Source organism: Rhinoderma darwinii, chromosome 5 (genome assembly GCF_050947455.1).
Source record: "Rhinoderma darwinii isolate aRhiDar2 chromosome 5, aRhiDar2.hap1, whole genome shotgun sequence".
Taxonomy (NCBI): domain Eukaryota; kingdom Metazoa; phylum Chordata; class Amphibia; order Anura; family Rhinodermatidae; genus Rhinoderma; species Rhinoderma darwinii.
The window spans coordinates 95,577,808-95,601,662 of record NC_134691.1 but is presented as its reverse complement, the minus strand read 5'-3'; the positions used below and the strand labels follow the sequence as shown (position 1 = coordinate 95,601,662).

Sequence of the window (23,855 nt, the reverse complement as noted above, 5' to 3'; positions counted from 1 at the left end):
TTTCCCCCAATGTTCACTTATAACACTTTCACTTCCCAATACTTTTCAGGAGTGTAAAAGGACATCCCTAACAACGGTTTCCCTATTATTTTAGCACAAATCAACATACCTTTGTCAGCTGTGGGATTGACAGACTTCTGCAGCTTCCAGGTTCTACTGCTGCTAGAAACTTGCACTACATGAAATTCTTTAACAGCAGCTTCACTCTAGAATCAGAAAATACAATTTGTTTTTGGACCATTTATTATAGTAAATACTAAATAAAAGCAATGCTATAATCATGCATATACATAGCAACCATTATCATAAAACTAAAACATCCTTGAGAAACTATCATTGAACCGCAGTGCTAAAAATCGTACAAAATAAGGAATCCTAGATACCCAAAAGGTACCGCAATAACCGTTACTGGGTAATGAGTGGAGCCAATAGGGGTAATGGTATGTAAGAATTAATTGAGAGGAGGCAGGAAAGTGATCAAGTCCCTAACCTGGCCCTATATATAGTCCAAAAGGGACAACCCCATTGACTAACCCTAGCACCCCCTTAGGGGTCCCTAGCAAAACATCGCAATGCATTTTCCTACAACATTTGAGTTCATCAGGGGAAAAAAAAAAAAAAAAGGATGGATCATGCAAAAAGCAGAATCTCTCTGAAAAATACAATGCTCATGCACAGGGATTCCCCGGACAGACACAACATGACGAATAGGCAAATACCGGGTGGATTCTGTATGTACAGGTAGTCAGCCACCAACTATTGTGTCACCGTTTCCTGTATGATGAAATAAGGTGTCTATCGCTGCAGTGTCACAATATGACAATTTACATAGACAGTCAGGAAGTTGAGAGGTTTCAGTCTCAATTAAAGGAAAGGAAACAATATATATAAAAAAAAATAAAATAAAAAAAATAAAAAAATAAAAAGTCCAGTTTTGTAAAAATTTATGTTATTTTTTGCATAATTGAAAGTTTACCAAATTTTTCTATTTACTTTCTGTATTAATTCCTCAGTGTTCAAGATCTCTGCTTGTTGTTATTCTATAGGAACTTTCGTGAGATAAAGTTCTGTCCATGGTCATGTGATGGACACACGTGCACGGCTCGCTAGAAGACAGCTCTGATCCATATACTGTAACGAGCCCTGCACGTGTGTGTGTCCATCACATGACCATGGACAGAATTGTATCCACTGGAAGTAAACAATGAATATTCTGACTGAACAACAACAAGGAGAGACCTTAAAAACAGTTATTAGAAAATTACATAACCCCTTTATGGACATGAGAGTTTAGGGACCATCAGGCAACTTTGTTAACAGGAATAACACAATTGTCCCTGACAAAAGGTGTCATCCTCAGATTCTAAACATTTTGACTCAAAACCTAAAATACAACCAAACAGCGACATTAGAGACGGGGCCGAGGTAGGAGGCAGATAATCAGAGTTATTACAATAAAAGATGACGGGGGTGGTAGGGAGAGAGACAAACAACTGGTGTACAGAGGACGTCACAGCAGTAATCACTTTTTCTTCACATTTGCAACCCTCCATATCCAACAATTTGACACAAGCATTGTCCCCTGTCTTTTTTAGAGAGAGGAGGCCCCTGCCCCTCTGTATCAACTACAGGAGCGGCAATGACCAAACAACATAGGTGCACATCCGTGTGATGTCCGTGTTTCACGCATCAATTACATAAAAAAAAAAAAAAAAAAAAAGTAGTGCTGGCAAGTGCGTGAAAAAACACACGCCACACGCAAATCACACGGATGCAAAAACGCAATGCACACAGATTTACGTGCGTTTTTTACGCTCATTAGAATGTAGCCTAAAGGTTAGTAATTGTTATCATATTCTAGATGATGACCAGAGATCTGTCTGTCTCAAACAACTTAGACTTTGTATTGAGTCCGTACACCGCTGCATCGATGTCCGGAAAAAGACGAACAGAAATGAAGAGGCCGAGTGCTCACACGATCGCTTCTGCCGCTTCCTTTTAGCGATTGGTGGGGGTCCAAGCACTGAGACCTTCACCAATCAAAACTTCAAACATGTCACTGACCTGTCAGAAGTTTGCTTTTGAAAGTTTAGTTACTGTACGTGCTAGGGGTTAAGGGGAAGTATGGAGCGTACGGGCTGAGCTCGCTCCATACACAGCGGGTGACGGGCTGCTACACGCAGCCAACATCTCACTGCAACGGGGGGAATCAAAGTTCTTTTTGATTCCGCCCGTTTAACACAAATGCCGAAGTCAATCGCGACCGCTGCATTTAAACGGTTAGAATCAGGGGGCGCCCCCTCAAATATGCCATTAACTTAGCAAATCGTTTTATTTTTTTAGAAGTGGTAAAACATAAAACAAAAGCATATTCACATGGTATCGCCGTAATCGTATCAACCTGTAGAATAAGGTGAATATATCGTTTTTACCACCTGATGGATGCCGTAAAAACAAAAACACCCATGCCATGAAAAACTACAACTTGTCTCGCAAAAAACAAGCCCTCGTATGGCTATATAGACGGAAAAAAACCCAAAAAAAACTTATAGCTTTTGGTGGGGAGGAAAAAAACAAAAGTGAAAATATGGAAAATGGCTGAAGAGGGAAGGGGTTAAGGGTATGAAACTGTTCTGACATGCCATAGAAGTCGAAGATCAACCTGTACTTTAGAAGTAATTTTACTTTGTGATTTACGGAGTTGTCATACAAAAATAACCTTTTTAGACCCATTAATGACAAGTTATTGACGATACGGTAGTCTAAACTTACTAGCGGGCGGCCAGTTTTACGGCCAGCTTTTTTTCCAACTTGTTCTTTCAGATTAGGGCAATGCACTTTAGTCAATATTCTGCTAAATCAGAGACATGACAGAAGATATCAAACCCCATTAACTCCCAAATCAAAAAGGCTAAATTGCTCTGTAAAAGTACCAGAGCCTTGTAGTTATACAGAAAGATTCTCACTGATGGAACTAACAAAAAGCTATTGTCACCGCACTGAACTCACAAAATGAACGTTGAGGTTTCATGACACAAGTTCATCTTGTTCAAACTATTAGCCCATTTTGATAAAAAAATGCTTGAAGTTTGCAAACAATAAAACTTGTTCAGGTATACAAAGCAATTTTGATGGTAAGCAGGAGCACAAACGGTGAAATCCCCTATTGAAATAAAGGAGTCTTCTAATATTCAAGCTCAGTAGAGGGATTTTCCAAAATTTACCAGAATCTAAGAAAACAGGATTTTCAATCCCTTTCTCAACACATTGGGGAATACAGATGATGACCTTGGGGTATAGCTGCTGCCAATAGGAGGTGGACACTAAGTAAAAAGGTGTCAGCTCGACCAACCAGGCTATACCCCTTCCTACAGACACTTTGTTTCTTCTACTGCTTATGTACAAACTAGTTAGCGAAGAAAAAAAACAAAAAACGGTTACTACTAACAAGGAGAACCGCAAACCATATGAGAACTAGAGTAAAAATGCTCCCCTTAGAGCTCCCACTGTCATAACACCAGAAAACATTGGGTGGGTGCTGTGTCACCCAATGAACATGACAAGAAAGGGATTTTACGGTGAGTAATGAAAAGGAAAAAAAAACCACCCTTTTCTCATCTGCGTTATTGGGGGAAACAAATGACCTTGGGATGTACAAAAGTAGCCCCCAGGGAGAGAATAGATTGGGCATGGTCAGTGTCCCACCAACTGCAAAAACCTGAAACCGAGAAAAGCGTTGGAGGATGCAAAAGGTATACATTCTATAGAACTTAGAGATGTGAAGACAAGACCGAGCGGGTGAGAGCACATTGAAGACCCATGGGCCAATGACAATCTGAATGGACAAGCCCCAAATTGGTGATAGCAGGAATGAATGACAAAGAAAAGAAGTTGCTGATTGGACGCACAGATGGGGGTGTAGATACGCATCCTTGATGTCCACTGAGGACAGGAATTCCCCCTGCACCATGGATGCAATCACCGAGCGTAAATATTCAAGGCGGAAACTGCAAACTGACATAATGGTTGAGGCACTTCAGATCCAAGATGGGGCGCATCGTTCCCTTTCTGTGGAACGACAGGGATGGAAAAAAAATCCTTGAAATCTTTCCTGTGGAGGAAATAGGACGATCACTGGGATTTGAGAGAGTAAATGGCACGGAAAAAAAAAAGATGGAAGCCGTGAAGACTCATGGGAAAGGATTGGAACCAGCGGCACAGAAGAGTATTCTGTTTTGTAGCCCAGAGAGACCAACTTTCTGGACCAAATGTCCGGAAAGAGAAGTCGCCCTTCACGGAGCAGACTTGGAAGGTTGAGCGAGCCATGAGGGATGTGGTTCAAAGAAAAGCTTCTTCTTTTAGTCTTGCAGGTTTTGTTCCTGGAAGAATGGGAACAGACTAGAGTAAAACCGAAAAGACAAAACTAAGCAACCCTCTTCCTGACGGAGGCTGTTTTGGGTTGAATGAGCGCTCTTACCGCCCGAGTCCTCATAAATGAAGAGGCGGGAGCTGTAGAAGGGGAGAGCCGTTTAAGATCCTAGACTGCATTCGCAGGCCAGCACTTAGTGACCGAGGGATTTAGGGGATGAGCCCTCGCAGAGGTACTTCCCTGTACGGTAAAGCTGGTGGGCAATTTGGCAAAGGAATCCAGCTTGCTTTCAAGATGATCCTGTAAGGCACAAGCCATAAACCCCACGTTAGGCTCCCAGAGGTCCAGAAGGGTCACCCCTCCAGCATGCCTCCTCTTGGAAGATGATGGACGCCGAAAGGAAGGTGGCTGGAGCAGTGTCCGACCCCAGTTCTGGTGGATAAAAGGAGAGTAGGAGCTCCACTGTGCCTTCCTTTCTTCTAGAGTTAGGGTAGTCAACAGTGCGGTTATGACGCACTGTTCTTACTCCTCGTAGTGGGGAAACAGGATGATCAAGTCAACCCTATATTCTTAACTTAAAGTGGTTGTCCAGGATTACAAATACATTCCTGCTTTTTTTTTTTTTTTTAAACAGCTCCACAAATGTCCACAGGTCGTGTGTGATATTCCAGCACAGTCCATTTCACTTCAATGGAGTTCAGCTGCAATACCAGACACAACCCATGGACAGGTGTGGCGCTGTTTCTAGTAACAGTGTTTCTAGCAGCTGTTTTTCAAATCCTGAACAACCCCTTTAAAAGAGGGAAAAAATAAATAAAGAAGAGTAGGTGGACCTGCCTAACAGGTAGGTCTGCCTCCTACTGACACTATGCTAAAACCGGTTAGCTCAGTGACGCAGGAGGGTTATAGTCTGGGAGTAGGGGCTTACAGTTTGTTTTATCAAAGAGGCAGCAACTGTATCCCCTAATGAAATAGACAATAAACTGTTAACTCCTTAATGACCGCCCACCGTTATTGACGGCAGGCGGTGCAGGTCCCCAGCCTACAACGACGTTTTTTGGCGTCGCTGTAGTGGAGGCTGATGAGCGCTCGTGTGAGCGCTCATAATCTAAGCAGGAGCTGTAACAAACAGCTCCTGAACACAGCTGGGGTCAGAAAACATTCGGACCCCAGCTGTTTAACCCTTTGATTGCCGTGGTCCGTGACCGCGGCATGATCAAAGGCAATTCCCCTCTTTGATCACATCATCGGCATTCTGTTGGTGCGATCAAACACCGGGGAAGCTCTCTGCAGTCAGCCCTAGGGACCTACAAAGGACCCCAGGGCTGTCTGTTCCGTTTGCCTGCTGTTCGGGCACACTATGTGCTGCCCGATCAGCAGCCTGTGTCATAGTGACACAGTGTAATGTATTCGCATACAGGAGTATGCGAATACATTAGTAAAATAAAAATAAAAAAAAGTTATCCCTTAATGGGATTAAAAAAAAAAAAAGTCCCCCCAAAAATATTTTATTGCCCTATCTACTTGACCGTAATAACCTGAAGAATTAATCTAACGGGTTATTTAGCATGAAACGTGAAAAAAAAAGAAAAACAATGCTGAGAATCGCTTTTTCCTATATGCACGATGTAAAAAAAATAATTTTTTTTTTAAACCCTATTTATCCCGTATAAAACAAGGCCTCATAGAGCCACATCAATGAAAAAAATTAAAAAAGGCAAAAACGGAAAAAACTGAAAAATTTAGCTGGTCATTAAGGTCTTTTCAGGCCTGGTCACTAAGGGGTTAAAGGGAACCTATTATGTTGACAAGGCCGGTCCTACTCAGCGATTGACAGCTATCTCTGCATGCACACTCATGGAGGGAAGGTTGTTAATAACAGAGTAGGACTGACCACTGACTTTCTAAGCCCGGATTGAGCAGGAACTTAAATGAGAAATGACAAGCTACACGGAGTCATTTTGCACAAAGCTATATATTATGTGTTCAGCTCGTACTATAGAACGTGCAGCTCGCAGATCAGAATGGCATGTCCCACATGACACGTTACCTTTAAATCTGTGGCCGTCCCACGAAGGAAAAGCTAAAGCAATGGTAAATTGTTCCTCTCCCAGAGCTACATCTTTTCTCACAATGTGTTTGGGCTTCAAGGTAAACATCCACACTTAACATTGTAGCCTATATTCAGTCTGCGCCTGAGTAAACGTTCACCAACATTTCAGGCAACTTACCGTGTTCATGTTTTCTACATCCACAAACGCAAGCATGTTTCCCCCTCTGCGTTCTTCGTCTTCTAGTGCATTGCTTCTGGAGACGGTAGCCCGGACATTCAAAGACTTGCTGGTACAAATAACTGCAGTGTGTCTTAACACTCTGTGGCTGAAGAATAAAAAAATCATAACAAAACAAGATCGTTAATGCACGCACCGTACGTTGCTGCAAATATATTGGCACGCAAGTTCACATGGGGAGATTTACAATCCACAATGAATTGGCCTCACAACATGTACACTATTTGTGTCAGAATTCTGGTGCATTCTGTTTAGACACTTTTTGCTCCTTGGCTAATACATTAAAAAAAACAAAACATTTTTTTACGCCATTCGCCCCTTTTTTGGCCCAAACTATGGCTGTCAAGTACGCCAGCCATGAGTTGGCATAAGGAAGTGAAGTGTAACACGTCTAGCGAAATGCGCCAAATTTATCATACAGAATGCACCACTGTGATAAATTTGGCAGAGTTTCTGCCTATCCGGTCTAGTTTAATCTGGTCTAAAATTAGGACAGAATTAATAAATCTCCCCCACTATTACGTTGTAAAGCAGCAGGATGGCAGATGTACAAGTGAGTAAATGTAAAATGTGTTTCGTTGTATGTAAACCACTATCGTCCATTGCATCTACTTATAAGTCTATGGTCTATCATGATTTAAAACCCAAACAATTTCAATCTGACTACTCCGAGAAGCCTTTTGACATGAAACCTGTGTGTGCTTTTAAGAAAAGGTCTGTATTTAGAAGCCACGTGAAATATTCACAACATTAAGGTATTTTTCCATCTGTACAAATACTTCGTACCAGTGAACAATCGATCTCCGCTGTTCTGCTACCCGGGGTCCGCAATGGTGGGAGCTGCTCTTTGCACCAGCTCTTGTACTCTGATTTAAAGAGGGTGCCTCCTTTTTGATATTATGGAATCGGTGGTCCAGATGGGACACCACCTATAGCGCTCTGTTTACATTGCATCGGAGCCTTCTGTCAGAGGTATGTGTCAAAAGTATAAAACCATAAAAAAATATATATATTTAAAAAATGCACAGTATACTATTTTTTTTACTCAAAGCCTCTATGTAGACTAGCGTTGTCTACTACACTGTTCCATACCGCAAAAAAAAAAAAAAAAGGTATGCCAAAGCATATCGGCCCAGCGTATGACAAAAGGAAACCACACGGGGGTCATTCACTCAAAGAATTACGCCACTTTAGTGGTGTTCACAAGTAGCAAATTATAGCGCATGCCATATCGGCACCATAATTTGCAACGTATTCACTATAATTTACGCCAGAAACTGGTGCAAATTATAGCAGAAATCTACGCCAGTTCATAGTACGGACAGCAGAAGAGGATATAAATGTATTAAGCGGCGCATCTTACTCCTGTGGACTTCTGCCCCTCTGTGTTTTCAGTGTCACTTATACTCTTGAGTTGTTTAGCCCAGCTTCTTGTCTTTAACCCCCTGTGGTTTCACTTTGTCCGTGGAAGAGTTTACATTTATGGTGGACGACTAACTTCTGCTTTTATCCTTATTTGCGCATGTTGACTATTTGTCCTTGTTATCGACTAGGGCCATATATACAAATATCCTGCAACATAGTTGGATATCCATCTCGGTAGAATCGGGAGATTAGTAGCTGCTTTGCTCCCAATCCTGCTAGAGCATTACATATTGCAGGATCTGGCTGTAATCCACTCATCCCAATGTGTGAATGAATTCATGATACTAGTGACCATTAAATCATTTTGATATAGATTTTAAATATATTACAGAATGCATGTTTTGTGTTTATTTTCAAAGAAACATCCATTAAAGTGTAGCTAAACTTTTGACAAACTTCTGACATGTGATAAGGACATGTCAGAAGTTTGGATTGGTGGGGGTCCGAGTACGGAGACCCCCACCAATCGCTGGAATTGCCGATGTATCAGAGTACGGGCTCATAGATTTTCTATTGAGTCCATACACCGATACATTGATTTCCGGAAAAAGCCGAACTGAAACGAAGCGGCTGAGCGCTCACACGAGTGCTTCAGAAGGTTCGTTTTAGCGATTAGTAGGGGGTCTCAGTTCTCGGACCCCCACCAATCCAAACTTTTGACATGACACTGACATGTCAGTAGTTTGTCAAACGTTTAGCTACACTTTAATCTAAGAATGTGGTGAATATATATATATATATATATATATATATATATATATATAGTGTGCTGTATTGATATGTGTGTGTAAACAGATCTGTACACAGAGGTCCCATCATTATAACTGAATTGCAGTGGGCCATGTAGTAAGATCTTTCAGCATTTCATGTGAATGAAGCAAATAAGGCAATATTTTGATCCATTTCTTATTCACACTTTTGGCTTGGAGCCAATATATTGTCCTACATACGTGGACTGCTTTAATAATCTGCCTAGGAGGGAGAGTGGTTTCTGATATTAACCCCTTCCCTCTTTAGCCACTTTTGACCTTCCTGACAGAGCCTCATTTTTCAAATCTGACATGTTTCACTTTATGTGGTAATAACGTTGAAATGCTTTCACCTATCCGGGCGATTCTGAGATTTTCTCGTAACACATTTGACTTTAAGATAGTGGTAAAATTTGGTCGATACATTCAGTATTTAATTGTGAAAAACACGAAAATATAGTGAAAAATTGCAAAAATTAGCATTTTGGAGACTACACCCATTGAGGAAATTATCTAGGGGTATAGTGAGCGATTTGACCCCACAGTTTTTTTGCAGAAAATATTGGAAGTAGGCCCTGAAAATAATAATCTACATTTTTTCAAAAAAAATCTAGGTTTAGCTAATTTTTTCTCATTTCCAGAAGGACTGAAGGAGAAAAAGCACCACAAAATTTGTAAAGCAATTTCTCCCGAGTAAAACAATACCCCACATGTGGTAATAAACGGCTGTTTGGACACACGGCAGGGCTTAGAAGGGAAACAGCGCCATTTGGCTTTTTGAGATCACATTTAGCAGGAATGATTTGCGGAGGCCAGGTCACATTTGCAAAGCCCCTGAGGGGACAAAACAATGAAAACGCCCAAAAAGGGACTCCATTTAGGAAACTACACCTCTTGAGGAATTCATCTAGGGGTGTAGTAAGCATTTTGACCCCACAGACGTTTCATAGAATTTATTAGAATTGGGCAGTGAAAATAAAAACAGTCCTTTTTCTTCAATAAGACGTAGCTTTAGCGCAAATTTTTTCATTTTCTCAACAAATAAAGGAAAAAAAGAACCCAAAATTTGTAAAGCAATTTCTCCCGAGTACGGCAATACCCCATATGTGGTCATAAACTGCTGTTTGGGCAAACGGCAGGGCTCAGAAGGAAAGGACCGCCATTTGGAGTGCAGATGTTGCTGGATTGGTTTCTGGGCGCCTGTGGGCCCAAAACAGTGGAAACCCCCCAGAAGTGACCCCATTTTGGAAACGACACCCCTCAATGCATTTACCAAGGGGTGTAGTAAGCATTTTAACCCTGCAGGTGTTTAGTAGAAATTAGTGTTCACTCGATGTTGCAGAGTGAAAATGGGATTTTCTTCCATAGATATGCCAATATGTGGTGCCCGGCTTGTGCCACCATAACAAGACAGCCCTCTAATTATTATGCGGTGTTTCCCGGTTTTAGAAACACCCTACATGTGGCCCTAATCTTTTGCCTGGACATATGACAGGGCTCAGGAGTGAAGAGTACCATGCGGAGTGGAGGCCTAATTTGGCGATTTACAAAGTATTGGTTCACAATAGCAGAGGCTCAGATGTGAAATAATAAAAAGAAACCCCTGAGAAGTGACCCCATTATGGAAACTGCACCCCTCAAGGCATTTATTAAGAGGTGTAGTGAGCATTTTCACTCAACAGGTCTTTTCCATAAATGAATGCACTGCGGATGGTGCAAATTAAAAATTTATATTTTTCCCTAGATATGCCATTCAGTGGCAAATATGTCATGCCAAGCTTATGACACTGGAGACACACACCCCAAAAATTGTTTAAAGGGTTCTCCCGGGTATGACGATGCCATATATGTTGAAGGAAACTGCTGTTTGGGCACGCTGTACGGTTCAGAGCCGAGGGAGCACCATTTGGCTTTTGGAGAGCGGATTTTGCTTGGTACTAAATTTGTTTGAGTATTGCTGGTGTTTTATAAAGTGGGGGTACATGTAAGCGGGGCGGAGTATATAAGGGGCATAGTCAGGTGGTATGAAAAAAAATTAATAATCCATAGATGTGTGTTACGCTGTGAAGCAATCCTTTCCGCACAGGCCAGTGTCGCACTGATAAATGGTGTAATTTCTTATCCCCCTTTTGGTCCACACTCTGCACGTTTGTAGTTTGAGGAATTTTGCTGGGAAAGTGTTGTCCTGGTATAATACGGGCACCGTCGCTTCCAGCGGATATGTTTGGGCCCTCCCTTTCCTGGTTCCCTAATTTTAGGTCCTTGATAAATCGCCTCTTCAAACAGAAGAAATGTTCCCCTCGGGCACAACTGCATATTTTTTTATTTCCTGACTTATTGGAGCCATAACTAATTTTATTTTTCATAGACGTAGCGGTATGAGGGCTGGTTTGTTGCGGGATGAGCTGTAGTTATTATTGGTACCATTTTGGGGTACATGTGACTTTTTGATCACCTTTTATCCTATTTTTTGGGATGCTAGGTAAACAAAAAAAATAAATTCTGGCACAGCTTTTTTCGTTTTTTTTATACAGCGTTCACCATGCGTTATAAACTACATGTTAACTTTATTCTGTGGGTCAGTACGATTCTGGCGATACCTAATTTATAGCATTTTTTTATGTTTTACAACTTTTTTCACAATAAAATTACTTTTGTAAAAAGAATGTATTTTTTTTCTGTCGCAAAGTTGTGAGAACCATAACGTTTTAATTTTTTTTGTCGACGGAGGTGCATGAGGGCTTGTTTTTTGCGGGACGAGCTATAGTTTTTATAGGTACCATTTTTGGATACGTGCGACTTTTTGATCACTTTTTATTCTAATATTTGTAGGGCAAAGTGACTAAAAAAACAGAAACTCTGGTAACGTTTTTTACGGTTTTTTTTACGCTGTTCACCGCGTGCAATAAATACAATATTTTGATACCTCAGGTCGTTACGGTCGTGGCGATACCAAATACATATGGTTTATTATTATTTTTCAATAATAAAGGACTTGATAAGAGTAAAAGGGGGATTGTGTTTTATTTGATTACTTGAAACTTTTATTGTTTTCAAACTTTTATTTTTTGCACTTTTTTATACTTTTTTTACACTTTTCTTCAAGTCCCACTAGGGGACTTGAAGGTCCAACGGTCAGATTTTTTTTTTTCTAATACATTGCACTACCTATGTAGTGCAATGTATTAGATCTGTCAGTCATTCACTGACAGCAAGCCGATTAGGCTTCGCCTCTCGGCGGGGCCTAATAGGCTTCCGTAATGGCAGAGCAGGAGACCATTGTGTCTCCTGTTGCCATAACAGCAGTTGCCAGTCCCGATTGCCTGTCAGGGCTGGCGATCTGCTAGTAACCGCTACGATGCAGCAATCGCTTTCGATTGCTGCATCGAAGGGGTTAATGGCAGGGATCGGAGCTAGCTCCGGTTCCTGCCGTTACAGGTGGATGTCAGCTGTACAGTACAGCTGACATCCACCGCTGATGACGCCGGATCAGCTCCTGACCCGGCGCCATCTTGCCGGCAGCTACGGAAGCCGATCAGGCTCCGCCGCCGGGCGGATCTTGACCGGCTTCGGTGCTAGGCAGACCGGGAGGCCAGTATTAGGCCTCCGGTTGCCATTGTAGCCACCGGAACCCCGGCAATTTCATTGCTGGGGCTCCGATGAGCTGCAAACACCTTAAGTGCAGCGATCGCGTTTGAGCGCTGCACTTAAGGGGTTAATGGCGGGGATCGAAGCTAATTTCGGTCCCCGCCGTTACAGTCGGATGTCAGCTGTAAGATACAGCTGAGATCCGGTGATGATGGCACCGACTCAGTTTCTGAGCCGGTGCCAAACATTTGACGTACATGTACGGCATTTTGCGGGAAGTCAATGCTTTCCATGACGTACATGTACGTCAAATGTCGGGAAGGGTTAAAAGGGGTTGGTCAGGTCGCCTATAAACAGAGCAGATCCTTTTCTTTTCAGTGTCTGGTATTGTAGTTCAGACCTATTTACTTAGAGGAGGGTGAGGGTGAGCTGCAAAAGCCGACACAGCGGATCCTTGTTTATTTCTAATTTCGACAACCTCTTTAACGATGATGGAAGAGAAACCTACCGCATCGGTGACTGCTTTTCTGTGCTTTCATAGTAGAACAAAAAGTTTATCTCGTGAACTCCTTCTTCATCGGGTCCTCGTAGCCAAAGTGGGAGCTGCACTGATGCACCAGGAGCTAAAACAGAGTCTGTGAGTGGAATATCTACAACCTCTGGCTGATTTCTACCACCAAAACCAAAGTCTATTGGAGTAACAGATGAAGTCAGCGCAGAGCACCCAGAGGTAGAATCTGTAATAACCGTTTTATAGGCACTGCAGTTCATGGACGCTGCAGGACTTAGTGGTGTCAGTACTGCTGTATTGCTGCCAAACGTAAAGAACTCTGGTCTCTTGGACACAACTTTGAGCCCGGTCAGGGGGCTTTTGCTTACATTCACAAATTCAACATGAGCTTTTCTGATTTCTCCACATAACAGTCCGGTGGGAAAATTTATAAAGAACACCTGTCAGTGTAAGAAATAAGGACAATTATTTTCACTTAATAGAGCAATAATATGTAATACAGTATTTTCTTTACTGATTCACATCAGTTCAGTGACACAAAGGATAAAGCTATTGCAACAATTTAATTTCCCTACAACAATTTAATCCAGTTACACAATTAAAATGGGTTGCAGTCATTTTTGGAGAGGTTTAAGAAAAAGTGATCCAGTGTTATTTATTTAATAGGAGATACAAGCATTTACTAATACAGACATGTCAGGGGAACCGAAAGGACTGTAAGCAGGGAATTTTCTACATCCAGGGTAACCGTTCTAAGGACAGGTACACTAAAAAAGCACCGTGTGGAAAAAAAGTCCTCTTTAGGTAGCACTGTCCTTAGACCTATCATCTCGACTGACATGTCTGTTTTAGTGAATAGTTGTATTCCCCATTAAATCAAATTCTGGAGCATCTTTTCTTAGAACTCTAAATGTGCCTCTGTTATTCCTCCTAGAAATGTATAAAATTTACAACTGGGTTTTACCATTCCACTGATAGGACATTGTCAGACTGTGTAGTGACACTCATTTGTCAAGATATTCATAAATTTGTAGGAGGAATAACAGAGTAATGGCACAACGTAGAGTTCTAAGAAGAGATGCTCTAGAATATTTTGAGCCTTCAGGACCAGACGCCGTTTAGCCATTTTTCGCACACAGTTAAACGTTTTTATTTGTTGGGCTAGTGACCTGATTTTTAATATGTTTTTTTTTCGTAGACAATGCAGGTTTCTTTTTTTTTTAAACATTTTTATATACATCCTTTTTTCTATTTTAGAATTGCTAGGCTTAAAGTTTGAAAATTATAGTAAAAAAATATGCTTTTTTACTTTTTAGCCATTTTTTTCTGGTCATATAGTTTTAGCCTAAAATATACCTTTTATTTGTGGTAGTCGTTCGCTGTGCAGCCACAGTTACAGTGGAAAAACATGGTATAAAATCAGGGGAAATCAGCCCTCTTATAGTGACTATTGTCACTAATAGGGCTGTGCTGGGTTTAGTAAGACCCAGCAGCAGCCTGCCACTAACGGCACCCTGCGATCATGTGACCAGTCACATGATCACTGGGAACAATAGAGGCGGCGGCGCTGCTTCTATTCATATACACAGTGGTCATTGAGTGCTGTGCAGAAGGAATCAGAGAAGACAGAAGCAGCGAAAGCTGCTCCTATCTATTCCTCTGGGTCCCCGGGAGTCAGTGACTGCCGAGGACCCGACATTCAGCTGCCCAATCGCTCGGGCAGCAAGCTAAAACCTACACAGTTAATACTCTATGTCGTGGGCTTTAAAGACCCCGACCGCCGGACGTATATACACAGCTGGCGGTCTGAACCAGTTAAATAGAACTTGACTTCTACACTTGATAACAATGTTTTCAAGAATTGCTTGAAAAGTTTACCTCCAGTAAAGGCATTTGTGGGGTGATAATTGGGTCTAAACGACGGTCAGGTCCATACTGAATAGAGGTTTTCTCTTCTTTTGTACCATTAAGTCGAGGGCCTTGTATCTCCAAATCATGTCGTCCTCTGACTGACATTCCATTAGATATGAATTTTCCTAAAGTAAATACAACAGATAAACCTTATAGTAATTGTACTGCAAGAAACACACAGAATAGTAAAACAATAGTCTTAAAAACTATAAGGCAGTGTTCACACTATTCATTGTGATAAAGTGTAAACTTGGTCTGCAAACTGCAATGTGTGAACTTGGCCTATAAGGAACATTTACAATCAGGTAGGTTTCTGCTACTCCTAAGGCCCCATTCACACGACAGGGATTCTCGGCCGTGCGACGGTCGTTTTTTGAACTGTTGTCACACAGCCGCATTAGGAACATATGACCCCCAAGTGGGGCTATTCACACGGCCGATTTTTTGATGGCCCGGTAAACCGGGCTTTCAAAGAATGGAGCGTGCCCTCATTTGGGACGGTCTTCCGGCCACTCGGCTCCCATAGAAGTCTATGGGGCCGTGTAAAACACGGCTGTCACTTGGATGTGATCCAAGTGATGGCCGTGCTTTCTGCCGCTCGTTCTCTTCTCCTCACAGTGCGAAGTGCATGTGTGGAGGAGGAGGAGATTGTTTTTGCTCCCTGTAGAAGTCCCTGACGTCACTATATGGACAGTGACTTCTCCTGGAGCGCAATCACGGGCCGCTTTGGCTGGGGATTCCGCTTCAGTAGCAGGGAACCGCTCCAGGAGTAGTCTCTGACGTCACTGTCCATATGTGGACAATGGAGTCAGGGACTTTTCCTGGAGCGGAACTACCCGTCACAGCCATCCCTGACATAGCTGTGGCCGGTGATTCCGCTCCAGGAGAAGTCCCTGACGTTACAGTATGGACAGTGACTTTTCATGGAGCGGAATCAAGGACCGCTGTGGCCAGGGATTCCGCTTCAGTAGCAGGGGACTGCTCCAGGAGAAGTCCCTGACGCCACTGTCCACCAGTGTGTGGCGCTACCTCGAAGGGGGCAGTGTGTGGCGCTACCTCGAAGGGGGCAGTGTGTGGCGCTACCTCGAAGGGGGCAGTGTGTGGCGCTACCTCGAAGGGGGCAGTGTGTGGCGCTACCTCGAAGGGGGCAGTGTGTGGCGCTACCTCGAAGGGGGCAGTGTGTGGCGCTACCTCGAAGGGGGCAGTGTGTGGCGCTACCTCGAAGGGGGCAGTGTGTGGCGCTACCTCGAAGGGGGCAGTGTGTGGCGCTACCTCGAAGGGGGCAGTGTGTGGCGCTACCTCGAAGGGGGCAGTGTGTGGCGCTACCTCAAAGGGGGCAGTGTGTGGCGCTACCTCGAAGGGGGCAGTGTGTGGCGCTACCTCGAAGGGGGCAGTGTGTGGCGCTACCTCGAAGGGGGCAGTGTGTGGCATTATCTACAGAGGGCAGTGTGTGGCATTATCTACAGAGGGCTGTGTGGCATTATCTTTCATCGTTTTGACGGCATCAATAGCCGTTTCCGTTTGTGTCTGTCAGGGCTCCGCACCGACGGAATGGGGCCCTAGCACAGATGTGAACGAAGCCTAAACTTCAATTCTAGGGAATAGTTTTAAAAGATTTTAATGCTCTGCTTACTTGGATGAGGAATAGCCTTGTTTAAAAAAAAAAATTACAAATTTTGCACTTATAATATTCGTACATACCCCAATATTACACAGTCACACAATATTACACAATACGGTAATGAAGTAACATTAGATCAGAATTAAAACATACAATGATCTTACCTGTTGGTACATTATTGGGTGGAGCGACTCCATCGAGGCTGTTGGCACTCTGAATTGTGCTAAGATTATAGACTATACCAAGAATGTGCAACTCCCCTGCTTGATGTGGAAATAGCTTTAATCTTGCCTGTGATTAACAAAAAAGTAAGACAAAAGTTCAACTATTAAAAGCTGATGACCGATCCACCAAATCGTATATGATTTGTGGGGGTCTGACACCCGGTACACCCACCGATCAGCTGTTACGGTGCCCGCATGCAGCCGGATGTCATTACACAGTATGCAATGCATGGAGCTGGATGCAGTTGGCTCCGTACACTGTATTGCAGCCGTGTTGCAGAACTGCAGCTCTACTCCTATTCACTTGAACAGGAGGAGAGCTGCAGTACTGCAGCTCGGCCGCTATTCCGTGACCAGAGCCATCTGCTTCCGGCATAGACATCCGGCGCCCGGAGGAAGCAGGAGCAGCTGATCGGTGCGGTGCGGCGTCCCCCCCCCCACGATCATATACTGTTGACTTATCCGGTGGACGACCCCTTTAACCAATCAACTTATAAATAAGAAAGTACAAAGGTTTACACTTTTTTTTTGCTCCAAACAAGCATTTACTGAACTCATTGAAAAACTCATTTACTATGAGAAAAAAAAAAATCCTGAAATTGATATGAAAAAAATTGACCAGTTTACTTACAATTTTTGTTTCTTCATTGTTGAGTAAAAACTCATTGATTTCTTCTGTGCCAATTATGTCGCTGAAACTTTTCCCCTAACCATATAAAAATAATTTAGTATCACATATTCAGAGTAGGATTTCATATTCCAAATGCATTGCATTACCAGAGCACACTTTAGATCTTGTGCTTACCATCGTTTACAAATGTAGCAGACTATATAAACACTTTTTTTAATTGAGGTTGACCCAACGATTAGCTGATTGCTACGGGTCAAGCTTCAGAAACCACTGGTAAACAGCTGAGCTTGCCATACATTTCAGCAGCTGCAGGGAAAACGTAGCATTACATGCCAGCCACTCAAATGCACGGCCGACTACGTAACACACGGACAGGCCAGGTCTCTACCAGTGTAAGATGCTCTTTCTTAGCAGTTCTCTGCACTGGCAAACACATGGGGGTCTCGAGCGGAGGATTCCCCTCTATGATGTGCACATGCCCTTAAAAAAAGCCATGTGGAAAGGGGTTTTTGTGGCGAAACTACCCCTTTACAAGGAACATTTTCTGTTTGCACTTCACTAAATTATATAGGTCAGGAAACGAATATTAAATGGCAAAGGGGAAAGGTGAAGATGGTTCTTTCTACTGTATGATCCTCATGAACTCAATAAAATGTAACAAGACAGGTGATACAGATATTCTAAAGTGGTCTGAAGAAAGTAAGACCTTTGAGAGCAGATCCTTTTCATTGCTGATTGGTTCCTTCAGTTCTTCATTTTGCTTTGGACTAAAATCCTTCGGTTGAAATTTCCACAGGAGGGATAAGTCAGTCAATAAAAGTGGAACTTTTAGAGGGTTTTTAAAGGACACCTCTACTGTTACTGGTTCTGTTAAAACAGGAATAAGCTTTATTAGCCTATTAAAAATTATAAAAAAAGGAGACCGTAAAGTTTTGCACATGAAAAATAAAAACCGTCACTAATACAGTACAAGTGGATTAATAACAGAAAATAAACACTATGTAATATTTTTATGGGGAAAGCAAGATGAACTACACAAAACATGTTAAACCTTGACCGTTAAAGTAACTAAACTTTACAACTTCTGACATGTCATAGTGATATGTCAAAAGTTTTGATTGGTGGGGGTCCGAGCACTGAGACCCCCACCTATCACTAAAACGAAGCGGAAGAAGCGCTCGTGTGAGCTCTGAGCCTCTTCGTTTCTGTTCAGATTTTTCCAGAAACGAATGTAGCGGTGTACGGAGCCAATAGAAAGGCTATTACAGATGTTAAGCAAATATATTCCCTGGCCAACAATCAAAATACGATGGCACTACCACAATAGAGGATACTAATATATAACATTATTGCAGTACTTTTTGAGTAGTTGTATCATGTTTATACCTATTCTTATGTTTGTATTCAAATAAAGTTCTTTCCTTATAAATGGTCACTAACTTCTCAACAAACTTTGCATAAAGCAATAGTACAAGCAAATATAAGAAACTTTGTAATTTATCTTAGAGAAAAATGCCTCTACTTATCAGGCTTCCCCCCTCATAACTCTTCACTGACTTAATTTACTGCTACTATAAGCTTACTGAGGGTTCAGGTTACAGCTGCCCATAGGAGTCTATGGAGAGGGGAGGAGGGAGCAGTGTGAGAGAGGCAGAGAGATACACAAACGCTACTGCTGTTTCTAGTAAGTGTTATATCTAACCGCAAGGTTGGATTCAAAGATACACTGTTCTTTACTGCTGCATAACGTCCTCCATGTTGCTTCTTCGTCTATATATGCGATAGATATAGAGCGAGATTCTTCTTTTCTCTATGTGTATAGAAGACATGATAGCAGTTCGGCTACACCCACTAGCTCAGAGAAAACTGAGAAACCATTGAAATAAATGTGCTGTCAATGAAATGCATAGACATGCTGAGTCCTCCAGCGTCAGACTCTTTGTAGCAACTCTCTGCTCTGGCTAATAGATGAGGATGCTTATTCAGAATTCCAAAATAGTTTATTTGAAAATGGATTACTCTAAACCGAACAAGCCCTTTAAGTGTCCTACTCGAAGAGATTCACAATTCTTTATTCTTTTCTTAGGCACCACAAAGTAAGTTATGCATCACATAACATGTTCTAAATTTAGAATTTTATTTTTGTATGTGTAGTTTGTACATTACCTTGTGCAACAGCAAAAGGAAATTTGGAGTTATCGGAATTGCTGCTTAAACAATACTGTGTTGGCTGAAAGTTGGCAGGAAGGACACCTCTATTAACTACGGCTACCACTTGCTCTTCCAGCTCCCTCCACTGTTGAGAAGAATCGCCGTCATACTCTTGGTCTAGACTGACATGGGTTGCTGCTTGCTTTTCACCTTTATTTAAAAAGAGAAAAAAAAATTAGGATTACATTTAAAGAGGCTCTGTCAACAGATTACAAGTGCCCTATCTCCTACATAATCTGATCAGAGCTGTAATGTAGAGAACAGTGGTCATCCTTTTTGAGCAAGTTATGAGCAATTTTACAATCACTGCACAGCGTGATCTCGCGAGATCACGCTGTGCTGTCACATACACCCACATTAACTTTACTGAAGTGTCTTGAGAGTGAATAGACATTGCCTCCAGCCAGGACGAGATGTGTATTCACACTCCCAACACTTCGGTAAAGTTTTTATGGGACTTAATCACGCAGCGCAATCATGCTGTGCTGTGATTAAGTCCCACACAAACTTTACCGCCAGCATCCTGGCTGGAGGCAATGTCTATTCGCTCTCAAGACACTTCAGTAAAATTAAAGGGAATGTGTCGCTACAAATTATTATTTATTTATTTTTTAGTATTAGTATATAGTGATTACACATGGTTTTCATTTTTTCACAAGTCAGGAAATATTATAAAATTAGATTCTAATTTATAACATTTCCATGTGCTGGCCACTAGAGGGAGCAGTTCCCAAAATTGCAGCATGGTCACTGTGGTAAAGCAACCCCATTGATTTATGCTGCAAATTTGTGATGGACACACTCTCCTCTAGTGTCCCCACACAATCCCCCCTCCCTTCTTCTGGCTAGTGCCAATAGAAGGAGGGGTTTGAATGTCTTCAAACCTCCTACACTGTGTGCCACCATTATCTGAGCGAATGCTCAGTGGTAGGAGGATTAGATACAGGGCTCAGCAGACAGCATCACACATGAACATACACAAACATAATACGCACATCATACACGAACATAAATTACCTGCTCCTGCTGCCGCCTCCACTGGTCTAACACAGTTCTTGCCGCCTACGCTCCTCTTCCTTGCGCATTCGCTTCGTTGAACATGTGGCCGGAAGCCGCGGCCAGAAGTCGTCATCTTACAGTCCGGCAGCGGCTTCCGGTCCACGTGAAAATGGTGCCGGATTTCTCTCTACGAACGAACTTAGTTTTGGTCTGTGTGGGAGCGGTGCAAGCGCCGTTCCTACACAGACGACGCACGAATCTGAGAACGGAACGGCTCCCGTTCGTATTCTCTATGGGGTTGTATGTGCCATATAGCATCTCTGTATGTGTCGGTAATCGACGCATACAGAGATGAAAAAAAAATGGCAGCCCCCATAGAGAAGTAAAAGTATGAGTACAGTAAAAAGTTAAAAAATGAGAACACAAATAAATAAAAATTATTATATTAAAAGCAATATGATAAAAATAAAATAAAAATCATGACACCTTCCCTTTAATGTGTGAGTAAGTGACAGCACAGCGTGATCTCTCATGATCACGCTGTGCCGAGTACAAATGGCCATGAATGGAGAGAAGTGTATGACGCCGATTGGTCACTGATTGATCAGCGTCATACACTCTGTACAACGCCCACTTGGCCAAAAAGGTAAAAAAAACGCCCCGTTTTCTATTAAGAAACTAATTAGCATAAATCTAAAATTGCTCATAACTTGCTCAAAAATGATGGTTTTTATTTTGAAAAAACTACTGTTATCTACATTCCAGCGCCGATCACATTATGTAGGAGATAGGGCACTTATAATGTGGTGACAGAGACTCTTTAAGGATATACATCAAACGCTTTACATGGAAAAATCCTTTACTCATGCGGATTTCTCACACTACAAAAAAAATTATTTTGTCAAACATAGTCAAGTCAATAATAATAAAATAAGACAACTGGCCCATTGTGAAAACACTAACCAGCACTTTTACTCATTCACATGTTGAATCTAAGCGGAACATTTATTTATTTTTAAAAAATGTATAAAAAGTCGTGTGCGTGTCTAATAGTTTGACCCAAACAGAGACTTCGACGCACAAAATTCTAAAACAAAAAAAGTTTATGATGTGCAGAGGTCATGCATGCCACAGAAGTCCTTACAATCCAGACGACGGTAAACTACTCATCATCTCACTTTTTTAGAAGATAAAGAATAAGGCCTCCTTCACACACTTGTTTTCTGTGTTTTTTTTTTAACTTTTAAAAAAAAAAAAACTCTGGACATTCATCGCCATTTTTTTGTAACATTCCTTTTTTCGTTTTTGGTTTTTAAGTCCTATAGAGAAGACTATGGGAAAAACACCAGAAAAAAATTCTATAATTAAGAGCATGCGGTGTTTGAAATAAACAAAAAAAAAAAAAAAACGCACCAAAAGGCCAGAAAAACTGCAAAAACAAAAAAGCATTATGTGTAGTGTGTCTTATATTTCACTATGGACTTCAGCTTACACTTGGCCACAGCGGTTTGGCAAAAGAAAAAAAGCAGGGAAAAATGCCACAAAAAAAAAAACCCGCTGTGTGAAACCACCCTAGGGGTCTATTCACACAATGCAGTTGAGATGCAGTTAGAACCGCAACGGAAAACCAAAATTAGGTTTTACCGAGATTTGGTGCGTTTTTAGATTGTGTTTTTTACTGCGATCACATCAAAAAACACATCACATTGCAGGAAATGTGCATGCGTATTTTTAGATGCGGTTCTAACCGCAATGTGTGACTGGACCATAAATGTGACAAACAGAGGGAACATATCCCCTCAGAATGGTAGGGGGAAGGGAGGGGTGATAACATGGACAACAGCTTCTGTATCATCCCCCAGGGGTCACCGGAAGGCTGTACAGGGGGAAAGATTAGAGATTATTCCTGCTCCTCACATTTAAGTGCTGCATCCCGAATATTGCACCTGCAGCTGATTCTGGTATCTTCTGAAGGCTAAGATTATGGGCCATCCCTTGTATTCCAGTTGCAGCAATCATTTAAAATCACAATGCATTATAAATGTTCTTGGTAGTGAAAGGTTTAAAAGGACATTTCCATTCGTAGCATAAAAAAGGACATTTTACAATGTCTATTTTCTCAACGACTAACAATCAGCTGTCACGTCACAATCAAAAGTGACAGCTTAAAGAGGCTCTGTCACCAGATTCTGAAACCCCTATCTCCTATTGCATGTGATCGGCGTTGCAATGTAGATAACAGTAAAGTTTTGGTTTTTTTTAAACTTTCATTTTTTGCCAAGTTGTGAGCTATTTTATATATATATGCAAATGAGCTTTGAAATGGACAACTGGGCGTTTTTTTTTTCGTTATGTCCAACTGGGCGTGTATTGTGTTTTTAACTGGGCGTGTTTATGTGTATGACGCTGACCAATCCGTGACCAGTCAGCATCATAACACTCCTCTCCATTCATTTACAAGCAGCACAGCGTTCTTACTAGAACGATGTGCAGCCACATACACAAGTGTCCTGATAATGACTACACATGAAATCCAGCCTGGACGTCATGTGTACTCAGAATCCTGACACTTCTGAATCTTTTCTGTGAGATCGCAGCAAGCCACTCGTAATCTCGCGAGATTACGAGGTAAACGAGATTTCGTTTCTCTTGCTGGAAATCTCAGAGAAAAGAGTCAGAAGTGTCAGGATTCTCAATACACATGACGTCCAGGCTGGATGGTCATGTGTATTCATTATCAGGACACTTGATTAACGTTAATCTAGTGTCCTGATAATGAATACACATGACCATCCAGCCTGGACGTCATGTGTATGGAGAATCCTGACACTTCTGACTCTTTTCTCTGAGATTTCCAGCAAGAGAAACGAAATCTCGTTTACCTCGTAATCTCGCGAGATTACGAGTGGCTTGCTGCAATCACAAAGAAAAGAGTCAGAAGGGTCAGGATTCTGAATACACATGACGTCCAGGCTGGATTTCACGTGTATTCATTATCAGGACACTTGTGTATGTGGCTGCACATCGTTCTAGTAAGAACACTATGTGCTTTGTAAATGAATGTAGAGGAGTGTATGACACTGACGGGTCACTGATTGGTCAGCGTCATACACGTAAACACGCCCAGTTAAAAACACAATACACGCCCAGTTGGACATAACGAAAAAAAACGCCCAGTTGTCCATTTCAAAGCTCATTTGCATATATATATATATATATATATATATATAAAATAGCTCATAACTTGGCCAAAAATGAACGTTTTTAAAAAAACAAAAAAACTTTACTGTTATCTACATTGCAACGCTGATCACATGCAATAGGA

The 23,855-nt window shown here is 41.9% G+C and overlaps 1 protein-coding gene across 2 annotated transcripts in view; it reads right to left on the bottom strand.

Annotated features, from left to right (window-relative positions):
* TRAPPC8 (trafficking protein particle complex subunit 8) overlaps positions 1-23,855 on the bottom strand; it is a 112,755-nt gene that overhangs the window by 35,608 nt on the left and 53,292 nt on the right. For both annotated transcript variants that reach the window (XM_075826308.1, XM_075826309.1), the window contains 8 exons: positions 19,487-19,681; positions 18,027-18,187; positions 17,321-17,395; positions 16,630-16,756; positions 14,812-14,969; positions 12,931-13,373; positions 6,601-6,748; positions 110-206 (listed from right to left, as the gene is read on the bottom strand). In XM_075826308.1, the coding sequence (XP_075682423.1) occupies positions 110-206; positions 6,601-6,748; positions 12,931-13,373; positions 14,812-14,969; positions 16,630-16,756; positions 17,321-17,395; positions 18,027-18,187; positions 19,487-19,681 (1,404 nt within the window). The remainder of the gene's footprint in view (positions 1-109; positions 207-6,600; positions 6,749-12,930; positions 13,374-14,811; positions 14,970-16,629; positions 16,757-17,320; positions 17,396-18,026; positions 18,188-19,486; positions 19,682-23,855) is intronic.